This window comes from Rhipicephalus microplus, chromosome 1 (genome assembly GCF_043290135.1).
Source record: "Rhipicephalus microplus isolate Deutch F79 chromosome 1, USDA_Rmic, whole genome shotgun sequence".
Taxonomy (NCBI): Eukaryota; Metazoa; Arthropoda; class Arachnida; order Ixodida; family Ixodidae; genus Rhipicephalus; species Rhipicephalus microplus.
Genome location: NC_134700.1, coordinates 168,312,605 through 168,326,307, shown reverse-complemented (window position 1 = coordinate 168,326,307; position 13,703 = coordinate 168,312,605). Strand labels below are relative to the sequence as shown.

Sequence of the window (13,703 nt, the reverse complement as noted above, 5' to 3'; positions counted from 1 at the left end):
AACCATGCACTAAATGAAAAGTAGTGCCAGCTGTGAATAAAAGAAAGTGCCAAATGGCACACTACAGTGACAGTAGTGGTTCGTTGAACTAAAAGTAGAGCTCACATGGTCAGGTGTTCCAGATGCAGCACGTACTGCATGGTATGCAGCTACAATACATGCAGCAATGGTTAGGCATTGGTATAGAAGGCTCTATAGTGGTGGCTGAAAGTCACTTTTAAAGTTGATACAAACGTATTTTGACAGTGGCCAATAGTAAGCAACTTATTTAAAACACCGAAGAGATGACAACACTAATTTACTTTTGGGAGAACACCCAGTGTCTTTATTCATGAATGACAACAGCAGAAGGATATTTTTTTTGTCACATGCTTCTACAGAGTACTAGACACATAGGGACCATGGCCTATTTCCATTGGGCATTAGCTTGTGCAGTCACTACTCAGAAGAGATATAGCAAGACAAATTTCATGTAAAATAGATGAAAAAAATAATAAAAATGACAGACCAGGACTGATATTCACTGAGACAAAGTGTGGAGGAAAAATTGCCTGCATACATACACACTGGTTGGGTGCAAAGAGAAAAATATTGAAGTAACATGTACTGACAAGAGGTTAACTCTATTCATTTTTTATTTAGGCAACATACAGTGTCCATGAATGCTGAAATACGCACACGTGCTCTTAATCATGAAATGCATCACCACAATAAAGAATGACAGTGTATTGGGTAAAATGATGCCAATGTGGTATTTTGCTGTACAAGGCATGTGCGTATTTCACTGAGGAAGGCAGTGAGACAACTAAATCGAAGTGCGAAAACTCGCACGACACAAGTTAAAATTGGAACTGGCTTCGCAGTACAGTGGCACAAGCTACAGTGAAGATTCCCACACAAAATTTGTACCAATGCTTCTCTGCAGTATATTTTATCTCCCTTAACAAGAGCTCGAACATTAAGAGCAAAACAAAGAAAAGTTGCTGGTGGTTACTTACGATGAGCAAATACGATGGAAATCTTCACAGTGCTGCTGTCATTAACACTCTACCCTAAAATGTGTCCTTCACTCTTCATGAACACACATCTGCCCAGGTTAGTACACGAGCTAAAAGTGTCCGTAGACATCTTACGCATGTGTATGCAGCAGCGGTAAATGCTCATTTGATAACAAGCGCCATACAACACACCGTGCTACTGTTGAGATGACATGCACAAGATGGAACCAGAACTAAACAGAACAAGGCACTGCATTAACTGCACTGATGCATGTTGAAGCCCACATTTTGACACTTAATGCCTCGTTAAATACACAGGGATTCAAATTTGTCACAATAAAGCTTAGCACTATGTTCCGCTTATCTTTGGTTCCACCCGTGTACAGAGTGCTTTGTGCGATACAATAAAAATAAACAGACCGTGTCACCTTACCCCTTTATCAAACTTTTAAATGTACACTGACGCACAAGGTGCCAGCATTGAACTTGTTGCGTTTACAGTAATCCACCTGACAAACATGACAAGAGAGACAATAACTAATACGACAGTGATTTCGAAGCTGTAGTGTGATAAAATGCGTGTCTATACAGCTACAGCACTGGTTTTCCCTTTTCATAAAAACGAAACACGTGCACAGCTACAGGTCCGGGCTTGAGTTGGAGCTGCTGTTTCTGCGAGGAGGTGGTGGAGACGGATTCCTTAGCAGGCAACTCATCATGTCAGGCTCAGGGTCTGAGCCGCAATCTTTCTTCATAACCGAAGTCGGAGATGATGGTGAGTACTTCTCTTTGGAGCTGTTAGGTACACTGCTGTTTGCTTCAAGGTTCTCAAAGTCGATGTCAAAATGGATCAGCTGGCTACTGCCGCCAGCAGTCACTTTGGGGACACTCTTAGCAGTGCCACCAAAGCCATCCTCTTCGTCAAGTCCTTCCAGGTTGAAATCAAAATCTATTACTTTCTGTGGTTTGCCCAGTTCTTTTTTAAAGCTTGCCCTCGGAGGTGATGGTGGCTTCCTCAACTCTTCATCAGAGGAGTCGTGCCCTTTGGGTAGCAGATCGTCAAGGTCCCCACTAAATATTGACACGCCGGAAGTGGCTCCACCACTTGGCTTAGCGACAAGCTCTTTGAAAGTGTCCTTAAACAGCGGCTTGGATGCAGGCATGTCGTTAGGAGGCTCAGCCACGTGCCTCGCTGATAGGTCATCCAAAGACTCCTCAAACAGCGCAGAGGTGTCCTTTGACTTTGAAAAATCACTCAGTGATTCGCTAAACATAGCAGAGCCGTTCTTCGATGATGTCTCCCCAAAAAGGTTGGCTAGGTGGTGAGAGGAGGACCGGTCCTTTCTAGAAACGGCTTCCTCCACGTCATCGTCCAAGAAAGATGAAGCTGGCTTTGGCAGCAGGTCTTTCATGGGGTCACTGAAAAGCAGTCCTGGGGGCTTTTGTGCTTTGCCATCATTAAAGAGAGACCCTGCTCCACCTGTCTTGGGGAGCAATTCCTTCAGCTCATCCACGAGGCTGCTGATGCCTTTGCTTGTCTTCTCTTTGAGTGGAACTTTTCCCCTGAGCGGCTTCTTTTCCTTTGAGGACTTGTGCTTCTTCCTCTTCTTGTGGTGTTTGTCCCCAGTGGAGCTGTCCTCGCTATCACTCGAGCCGGAGGCTTTCTTGCCATGTCGGTGTCTCTTGGACTCCTTCTTCTTGCGGCCGTGCTTGGCTCTTTTGGAGGATGACATGTCGGTTGTGGTCGTACTAGGCTCTTCAGAGGCCCGTCGCTTGCGTGAGCGTGGGTCGTCGCTGCCGTCTGAAGAGGATGAGCGACTGCTAGAGTCGCTTGAAGAGCTCGACTCATCTGAGCTGCTGCTCGATCCACTGCTCTCGTGGCTGGAGCCCTTCTTGAATGCCTTTTTCTTGCCACTTCCCCCGTGCTTCTTCCGTTTGCGATCTTTTCTTCGCTTAGCCACATCTGATGGATGAAACCAATGTAATTTTGCTCTTTCAGCTTAGTTATGTTCTTTTATTAAACAAAACAGAAGTAGAATTGCATATTACTAAAGGTAAAGCATACATGACAGCACAACTGACACCTGGTGACAATAAAAAGGAAAGATAACTCAAGCAAGAACAACACAAATGAACCCGACACACTGGACAGCACATACACACAACATAAATGCTGTAGTGAACTGGACAGTGGCCAGACAACAACAAACTGAAACTAATAATAGCAACCAAAGATATCCTTTCCAATAGGTCCAATTCCAGGAGTGAGAACCTTGCAAAGTGCACGGAACTACAGCTAATTTTGCAGCAGTATGCTCTGCATTTTGCAAAAGCTGAAGCTAAACAAATGCTCATGAATGATGCTCTACACTGATGGATAAGTGCAGAAGGTAATTTAGTTACCATATGAGATTACACATTGCCTGTAAACAAGCCTAGTAATACGTTCCCGACCTTATATCTTAATTCCCAACTGGACTAATAAGTAGCCTGTCCAATAAAAAAAAAAGTAGTCAGGATTATTAAATTCTTAAAGTATTAAAAAAACTACTAAATCAGACAGACTGCTGATCTGAGGCCTTGTTAAATGTAAAATGTCAAACAACTCACTTAGTCCCTGAACTTGGGCTATTCCTTACAATCTTCACAAAAACACTTCGTGCCTTCAGAGCATAACAGGCAAGCTACAGAGTGGTTTGCACTGCAACGGTATTCATACAAAATAACATGAAATTCTCAATAACCATGATTACACATTGTTTGCATCCCAAAGACTATCTTCTCATGTTTAAGTTATTGAATTTAAGCGTGTTCAATGTGGATGAGACTACTAATACCTGTCTTACAACACTGGCAGTTTTTGTGAAGATATGATAGGAATGAATATTCAGGGCTTGGCACAGTGCAGCTTCAAGTGGTGGTTTTATACCAATCTTTTTATTGTGTATGTGTTATGTGCACTTGGTGCCAGTTGTTTGGAGACCACTAGGTTTGAGGAAACCTTGACTTTCCCAACAATTTGTGACCATATGCAGTTGCACCGCACAGTAAGTATAGTTGGCACATTTTAGAAGAGGTTAAAAATTTATTTAAACTCAAGGATTCTGGCCAACGAATCAGGCTTGTCCAATTTTTTCTTACATGTTTTCATATTTTAGCGCTGCTGGAGATTCGTGAAAGCTTTATAACGCCAACATAACCTCCTCATCATGCTGAAAATTGTGCTGAAGCCAACAACAGCCAAGGTCAGTCAATGCTGTGAAGGATATATGCTGGGCTAATGTTCTGTACCTAGGAAAAAGGACACTAATACTGTTTGTGAGTGATCCACATGCGCAGCTGCTGAACCGAATTTGTCATATTTCTTAAACCACAACCAATATACTAATGACACCTACAACATTGCGTCGTCACACCACCACATGCTGTTTCAGCCACAATGCGATGATCATCAAGTTTCCAAGCTATGTGAAGATTCAGAGTAGAAACAAAGTAATATAGTATACTTTTACATTAGTGGCTTTCACAGCACTGTGGTGAGGCTGCCATATTTGCAGACATCCATTATCATCCCTATATCCAGTCTACTTTGTCTCTCCTGCAAGACGCACGCTTTCCCAATGACCCTATTCTGTGCTCGGTGATTCTGTACTGAGCAAGTGTGCTTTTCAATTTTGTCTCTACATCTAAACCTCTGTCTTCTTGAAGCATGTTTCCTAACTTTTGGTATCACATTCATTGCGATAACTGACCACCAGCTGCCTTTTATTCACGCTACATGGCCCACTCAGATCCAGAGTTCTTTTTTAATGAGAGCTAGAATGTTGGCTGTCCCCTGCTTGTTTTCAAGCCTACATTAATTATCTACTAGCTAACATGATTTGAAATGTCACAGCAATAAACCCGAGAATAGTTGTGCGCTCTTTTATGTCACATTCCAATCAGCAAAACTTAAAAACATCAGGAGACAGCAGTAAATCTACCTAGCTGGCTCTAGACAAGTTAGGAGGGCACAAAGTGTTTGATATTTTGAACGCACACCATCCATGCTGTCTCATGCAAAAAAAGAAGTGCAACAAGCAAAATTTTAGAGATATAAAAGACTAATGACTAAATGGCAGCACAAGGGCATCAACTAATTTAAAAATGAAAGCTGTGGCCCAAGTTTCACACATCATTTAAAAATATTAAATCGAATCACTCGAAATAACCTAGCACCGGTCCCAAGAGCCCCATATGCAAATATGCTATTTTTTAGAATCTTGCTCCATAGCAAGCACAGCTTGACTAGCCACAACTCTGATATTGGGCCCTGTCATACATAAAGCTAGCCCAGTCTTTTGTGTGTCTGCAAAGCTGAGCGCTAGAACAAAATGTAGCACAGCCAATTATATGCGTAAGGGGAAAAATAAAGCACAAGGCTGCGTGAAATGGGAAATGCCAATGTAAGCTCAAGCTCAAACTCTTGTGCCTGACGTTTTTCTTAAGTTCTGTGCTTCAACATGCACTATTACAGATACTCAGACCAAAAACTTCAACATTTGAAGCCACATTCTTCGTTAGGCACTACAACTGAAGCGCATGGTTGACCAATGCATGCATTGTGATCACTCTTCATTGTTAGCTGCATGATGGCAAGCACGATATCATTTAACCTACAAGACTGTGCCAACACTGAAAGCCCAGCTTCACGTGGGCCTTGTTCTATTGTCTGCCATGTGGTGATATGCCCAACAAAATTTGCCTGGTTGCACTTGTGCCTTGCTCTAGGAGAGAGATTGAGGGCTGACCAAACAATACATAAATACTAAACGCTTTATCCTCAACCTCAACAGCACAATACAACAGCTAATACAACAGCCACCCAGACATATATTGAAATTTGGGCCTCCAGTATACATGCAAATGCACATACACAAGGCAGTGTCCAAGCAATGGTGAAAAAAATTCAAGGCTAGGGGTTACCTTGCGCAAGGAACAAGATCCACAAAGTTTCACATCCAGTCCTGTCAGCAAACACTCTCAGAAAATTTCCAAAAGATCTTGGCATGCTGGACACATCTTTAAGAGTTGTGCACACTGCTCTGAGGTGCCAATTGTCTAAAGAGTGAGCTGCTGATTGTTCGCACCACAACAACCTCTGTAACCTAAGTTGTGGCGTACTTTCGAGGGTGCCGATTCTCCTGCACCTTTAAGGGAAGAAGGAGGAAGCACAAGCTACTCACCAGAGTCGGAGCTCTCACTACTGGAACTTCCCTTTTTGCCACCATGCTTGTGCTTTCTTTTCTTGGACTTCTTCTTGTCCTTGCTACGTTTCTTCTTCTCAGCTTTTGCGTCTTGTTTCTTTGCCATCTTGTTTAGTTTCCTGTGCAATTAGCGAGAGACTGCACCTCAGACAAGGCCAGCGAGAAGAAAGAGCAAGTGCCCACACTGACTGTCAGCACAACAGTGGTGATGCCTACACAGATACATATATAGAAATGGATGGAAGCGTGACGGTGGCCACCAACGAGCACCCTAGTACCACCTATTGGCAAATCACAATAAGCATCTTCAAGTGCCTGCTCCCCAGTGTGCGTAGCACAGCACTGTTGTGAAGCCCTGTATTTTTTCAATGGGTCATAATCAAAACATGCTGACTTTTCCTTCTGTACCACGTCTTTGAGTTGGGTCACTTCGAGGAACGAAAGCAAGCAGCTCGCCGTTGCTGCATAGGCCCAACAAGATAGCTGCTGCACCCATGTGTAGTCAAAAGCAGTATGAGCAATGAAGATGCTTCATCACACAGGTGCTCTCATGAAAAATACGTGTTTATAGTACAATGGCTCTCCCGAGACAGTGATGTCGTGAGCTTATATTAGGCCACGTGCTGTACACGGTTATGAGGGCAATAAAATTTGTGTAGCTGCAGGTGCCGTGTTTCAACAGAGTGGTGCTGGTTTCACATAGTGTATCAGATTGGTGCATTCAAATGGGTTAACAGGAAGCCGTATGACTTGTATGCTTTGTGACCAGGCAGCAGCCTGTTTCCCAGTCAGGATTTCAAAATTTTCCTCGAATCAGCACTGTGCGCTATTTCATGGTTGTGTGTTTTGGCTGGAATATATTTCTGCAATTTTGTAAAACAGTAACGACCTTGTAATATTTGACGGGTTATGCATACTACAGTTTACTGCTAAGTTAAACTGCCTTCCCGGCAGGCACATGTCAAGGAGGTGTGCTCTCGTCTGTGTTTCATTCTTTTTGGATCTTTCTGCCTCTCTTATGATGCCACATGTAAACCCACTTCATCCCAATGTTGAGAGAGCTGGATGCGTAGAATGAAAAGTAAGGAGGGTAGGGAGTTATCGGCACTTATTCCCACCTTTTGGTTAAACCAAGTTGATGAAGGCCATGTTAGCGAAGTTTTTGCACAATTTCTGCCTGTCATTTTCCAATCCTCGCAATAAGAAAAAGAAGCACGTGAAGTACACAAGTATGTAGGCATGGCTGTCACGCTGGTTATTAATCACAACTACCACCTATTTATATTCCCAAGCACATTCCTAATTTGGTCATTAGGAGTTTAGAATCTATTTGTATAGCCATTCAGCAAATCGTAGGGAAATAATACAAAAACAAGACCGGTTAAGGTCAACAATGCAATGCAATATCGACACTATGCCTCACAGCACATGAAGGAAGCTTAGAATACATACAAGAGCGTATTACCATCTTCGTCTGGGCCCCTGACTGGAGGAAGGTAGCAGAAAGTGATAAAGCATGGCTTCCCCAGGTTGCTATCTCAGTCGTGTAAATGCCGCAATGTTGTGCACTCGAGTACTTGCGCTGCTATAAATCTTCCTCATTAAACATAGCTCCTGTTCACCAGAGCATATTTTTACAGCTCCTTCCGGCTCCATTTGATAGGATCCTACAGCAGTAACATTCTGGACTCATTCAATCTCTACCTCTAATATCTGCGTTGATGTCGACTGACTGACTGTACACAGTGGCGTACCAACTCTTTTGCGAATTGGGGGGGGGGGGGGGCAAACCCACTACACTCGTCAGCTGGAATATATATATATATATATTGCCTATACGAACTTGTAAGAAAAATCATCACAACAGCAATGTTGGCAAAATTTCACTATGTTGTAACAGAGCCCCGTAACAATTTCATTCTCCCATAAGAACATAATTGAGGGATTACGGTTGTGATGAAAAACTACGTCTTACTTGTTGGTTTCCTCAGCATACAGCCAAGAGTGACCACTGTCAAAAGTGGGGAAGTTCAGCCCTCCAACTTCTCTCAGTGAAAAGCGCGTGCCCCCCTTGCCCCACCACCACCTTCTTCTGATACGCCTATGCTTCTCAATGTACTCGAGTCCACTGCTTTATTCATCCCCACTTTGCAAACTACTGTCAACGCTCCTCGTAACCATAAGCGAGGCGTATCACGTTTATCAGAGCCTGAAGCTCTGATATCTTTTTTCGGGCGCTTCCAGTATGGCAAAGCTAAAACATTTAAAAAAATTTGTCACAATCATCGGCTCACAGCAGCTTCTACTGAGCAGTGATGATGTTATTCATTTTTGACGAAAAAAAAAAAAAAAACACTTTCTCTGAAGCAGCAAATGATCCGATTGGTCCATAGAACGATTTCTCGTTCCCATTCATAACAAAGCAGGCTACAGCACACGACGATTTTGTGCCTTGTACTGTAGCCTGCTTTGCAATGCTACAGCACAAGACCCGAAAACATCGCATAGGCGGCCCGCATCGCAAAGGGCCTTCTAGAAAAATCGTCACAGCAGAAAAATTGGATAAATTGCACTATATTAAAACATTTTCTGGCAACATTTTCATTTGCTCACAACAATATATTTGAGTGACAAGTGTGGTGAGGGAAAAGATCGCCTTACGTGCTGTTTTCCCCAGTGAGCAACCGGCAGTGAAGACCGTCGAAAGTGGGGGACTGAACCCCCCCAACTTTTCTCACAAGGGGGCTCGCGCCCCCCTTGCCCCCGATTGATACGCCTATGACTGTACACTGTTTCCATACACAAACTAGAGAATACTACAAGAGTGAGGGCTTCTACCTCCCCTCCCGGTGCTGTAATAACACGGTCTCAAACCAGTTTTCAGCAAATCATGGATGTTGAGAAAGACAAAATAATATGAATATCACAATGGGTCTTACAGCAGGAGTTTTCTCTTCTGCTTCATGCTGAGAGACTTCAAGAATGCCACCTCAGGGTCACCGCGATCTTCGTCGTCACTTGGTACAAGCAGCTGCCGTGTGAAACGGGAAAAGAAAACAAAGGGCTACTTATGCAAAATGCAGCAGGGAAAAGCTTCTTGTTTGTACAGACACACAGGAAAACAAGTGGTTACTGTTACATAAAAATAAATAGTAAAAAAATAGGTCCTATACTCTCTACTTGCTTCGATAGAGACTATGGTACCTGTCTCTAAATGATGCGATCAACTGGCAATTGTATAAGGGTACTTTTTTCATTTTTATAAGCTTCCTTACCCATAATTAGAATTCTTCATTTCATACATACTACATGGTTTTGTTTTTATAATGAAGATGAATGTTCTACAACATCGTGCTGGCTTGTCCCTTTATACAGAGAAAAGCAGTATTGAAGATTGAAATCTTGTAACACAGTCTCTCTCTAAAAGACATATCAGCTTTACAAGTCATAATGGTCACTTCCCAAATTTAAGTAGCAACAATTAGTTAATTCCTCAACCGAGTTTAGGTATGCCAACAGGTGACCTAATTATAAAGTAAAAGGAGTTCTGTCCTCAGCACCATCTTTGCCTCAAAAAAGATGAAGCTGCTAAACTTACGAGAACATCTGAAGAAACAAGCTATACAAATGATGAAACGTTTCCAAAATGACCAAATTTCATATATTGGAGAACTTTTACACACCTGATTCGCTTGGCTCACACTGAAGCCATGTCCCAAGGCACTGGCCTTCATTTGGAGTCCATCATCCCTCATTTGTTTCATCAACTCCAGCGGGTCCATGCTTATGCCACCTAAACAAAGACATCCTGTGATCTTACACAATGAATTTTTGAGAATTCTTGCTTGTATGAAAATTGTAACATCAGTATCTATCTAATGCATGTCAGCATGAATAAGTTGAACGGGAGTGTGGTGGTTCTCCTTACAGTACCGAATTACCATTTATACAGCAAGCTTGCCCGTAACCCTTTCAGATGCCACCTATTAAAAACTGTTTGTAGATGTGTCAAATCACTACGTTGCTGCAAGACATTCAAAATGCTATTGCGACAAGTATAATAAGATCATTCTCGAATTTAGGGGTGTTATAGCAACTCATTCTAATTAACCTTTAATTGAATATCTTTTTACCCTAATGTTAAAGATGCTTACTCTTTGTATAAATAAAATAAGCTCTCTGGCAAGGAATTTAGTACAAATTTTTTTCTGCTAAGTTCGTTTTGAGCACAGAAAAATTCTTCTTTTCCCGTTGCTCACAGGAAGCATCACGTCACACAACTCGTCGAGCGTGGCAGTGCCTTCAGAAAAGTGATCATATGTATCAGTACACTGCAAGATGAGGTTAGAGAAAGAATAGTTTGTTATGCACGAGGTTCAATTCATCCAAAGTGTAATATATCTTGCTCTTTCCTAGCATCTACTTGATGCAAGTAGTGAGGACGAGTAATGCACACAATTGTGTACATAGCGTCTTAAAGGATTAATACAATTCATAAGGCAAACTTGAAGTAAAAACATTTTCCAGAGAAGAAATCTGCCCAACCTGTGTGGCACATGTGAGGCATAAGCTCCAGCCTAGTCAATCAGTTGTTGGCCTTATTTAAAAAGTAGAGCTGAATGAATGATATGGTGTGACATAGTCCAAAAACACATGATTGGGAAATTCTCTAAAATTAGTTTAGGCAACCTGGAGTTGTTTTACATGCACTATGAAAAATAGTATGCAAGTGTTCTCGTAATCAACTCATGAAGAAATCTGGCGTACTGTGGTCAGAAAATAAATATACCTATACCTTCAGCTTGGACAGACCCCACGCTGAGGTAGCCAGTACATTTACATCACAATATCCGTGCTGCACCACTACATAAAATGCAGATACAGTCAAACCTCGTTAGTGCATACCCACTTGAAGCGCACTAACGGTTAAAACGTAGTTGTGACGAATCCCCGACCGAGTCTCATAGAGACTAATGCATTTGCGGACCGCTTAGGCCATAGTGTTCGGCCTATGCCTTCCGATTAGTGCGTACCAACTGGTAATGCGATAACATTTTGCTCGACAACATTTTACTGCTCCACTGAACTTGCAGATGCCACAATGTGCCGTGAACGGTTTTCCGTCATGATGATAAGAGTGGAGATCAGCCAATAAGTTATTATGAGTTCCGTGCGATTGCAGAGATGGCGCTGCGAGTAATCATCGGGTAAAAAAACGAAGGCGAGGTGGCGACCACCAAAAAATGCGCCGGTATAACTTATCGCCGGCGAAAAGCCTTATCACAGTAAGCATCCGCGGTTATCTTCTCAGGCACGCGAGGAGATAACCGCGTCACCTTAGGCATACTGCACGCTTTTAGTGGGCGGCTACCTGAACGTGCTGGTGTGCCAATCGCTACCACTTCGTTTTGCAAGACCGTGTTCAAGCGCGCATCGCTTTACAGAAATGCAAGCAGCTCGCTGTCACTGAGTTTAGTGTTGTGAAACGCGGGCACCGAGAAACCTTGCTATATTATACCAACACGCGCACCGTGCACAATGCTGCACACTTTTATTTAGCAACAGCCGAAACGCACCTCTGTCCGCTGCCAGGACTGCTGAGCATCACAAAAAACATGTTGCTTGTGGAAAGCTCTTCGGCGCCGCATTAACCCAACAAGCTACTCGCCAAATCTGTGCAGCAAGCGGATCGGCAGTCACGGTGTGTGCAGAGTGAGCGAAGCGCTGCATGCATCGAGACATGCAGTAAACGATTTGGCTCTCTGCGACTGTACAGCGTTTAAAAAAAAAGAAAACTGCGTCAGTTTTTGCTTAGAAGCAGACCGCGGAACAACTGTATCACAAGCAGCCGATTGTGTCCGTTCTCTCAACACAGGAAGGAAAGTTGTTTCCTTCCTCCATGGTTCTGTCGCTGTACCCCGCTGCATATCCCGGATCCCACGGTGGTTTCGAAATGCTCATCGGTGTCTAGATCGCGTGTTATGGGCGGATCTTCGGGAGTCACAAACTTTTCTGTACCTTGGCAAAAAGAAAGAAATGGCTTTGCGGTGGGCACTTTAGGCAATATTTCCGGTGCGCTTTGCGGTGGGCACTTTAGGCACTGCAATTCTACTTTTGTTGGCGCGATGGCGCATGTCAGAGGATGCAAATTTGTAGCTGGTGGTTAATGCGTAGCAAAAATTTGTAGCTGGTGGTTAATGCGTAGTACGTATAGTGCGTAGTTATGCCGCCATTTCCGGCAGGTACGTATTAACGGGATTTCAATGTACTCATAAAATAGCTAGCACCCTGAAAATTGTAGCCAGACAATATTATGGAAAAGTCTACAAGTGCATATGCCAAAATTAGTCTTTCGTTTATGTCCTGGCCTGGTTATGTGCCCATCCATGAAAATCCTTTAGTTTAATTTAAAATGCTCATGCAGCGACCAATAGGAAAAGTTTCAACACAGTGTGCGTGCTTCCCAGCAATCCCTGTGAACCAAAGTTTAAAAAGAGAACAGGAAGATATGAATGTTATACTGAAAGTGGTAACGAGAAAGCGAGACATTTGCTTGCCGAACAGAAAAAACAAGTTGCAGACCTCAGCGTAAAACTAATGCTTGCCGCATCTTAGTAATGTCCAAAAGGCCTTGGCCTTAAAGCAGTTAAAAAAGTTTAAGAGAAAAACATCTTGCAAGCTTACCACGCCATTTTGAAGAATATTAATGAGCACGTGCCAAAATCTTGTTAAACTAAGTGAGTGCAACTTTTAAGCAAAACAAGAATATGTCTTCCACACAGCAGATTGCTTCCTCCTTTCTGAGCTTAAATTCAATGTCTTTTGCCAATGCCAGCAGAACAACACAGCATTCTATGCACACAAAGACACAATTGTGCCAGCCCATTCAATTAAGGTTTTAATGAAGATGAATTATTTTTAAAGTAATTAGTGTTCTGCAAAATTTTTTTTATAATTTTCTCGTCTGCTCTGTATGAGCTTATGTGAAATCTTTCCCACAGCTGCTTGTAGAAATATTATACCCAGGCAGACACAAAGCAACCATTGTCTTATGCACGAAGCCTGGTTGAAAAAGATGGCATCATAAAATGAAAAACGATGAACCAAGAAAAAAGGCAGATGCTTTATTAACTCCACTCTTCAGCTTGAACTCATGGAGGAAAGCGATAATAGAAGTGTAATTCAGATGAGTATAAATTTCACCCATGAATTTATTTTTTTCCAAGTGAGTATGGAATAAATTTTATTTTGCTTGAAATCATAAGTACATTGCAGTTATCATGACAAGCTCAAAAACAGATCTTACATTGCCATGCTAAGTGTTTGTTTAAATCCCTTGGTGCAACACCTGATATTTTTCTTGACATCACAATGTATTAAACGGACACTGAAGAAAAACAGAAAGTTGAGATGTTATGAAATAGGTATGGGCCTTCAAGTGTGCATGCAATTTCTGTAC

At 42.5% G+C, this 13,703-nt stretch overlaps 2 protein-coding genes across 2 annotated transcripts in view; both read right to left on the bottom strand.

Moving 5' to 3' along the window:
* The window catches only part of LOC142802704 (uncharacterized), a 200,421-nt gene that overhangs the window by 73,485 nt on the left and 113,233 nt on the right, over positions 1 to 13,703 (bottom strand). The window lies entirely within an intron of this gene.
* LOC142802690 (uncharacterized) overlaps positions 1,403 to 13,703 on the bottom strand; it is a 41,928-nt gene continuing 29,627 nt past the window's right edge. The window contains exons 6-9 of the mRNA XM_075887658.1: positions 9,928 to 10,037; positions 9,184 to 9,275; positions 6,224 to 6,363; positions 1,403 to 2,961 (exon numbers count right to left, since the gene is read on the bottom strand). Coding sequence (XP_075743773.1) covers positions 1,637 to 2,961; positions 6,224 to 6,363; positions 9,184 to 9,275; positions 9,928 to 10,037 — 1,667 coding nt within the window. The 3' untranslated portion in view covers positions 1,403 to 1,636. The remainder of the gene's footprint in view (positions 2,962 to 6,223; positions 6,364 to 9,183; positions 9,276 to 9,927; positions 10,038 to 13,703) is intronic.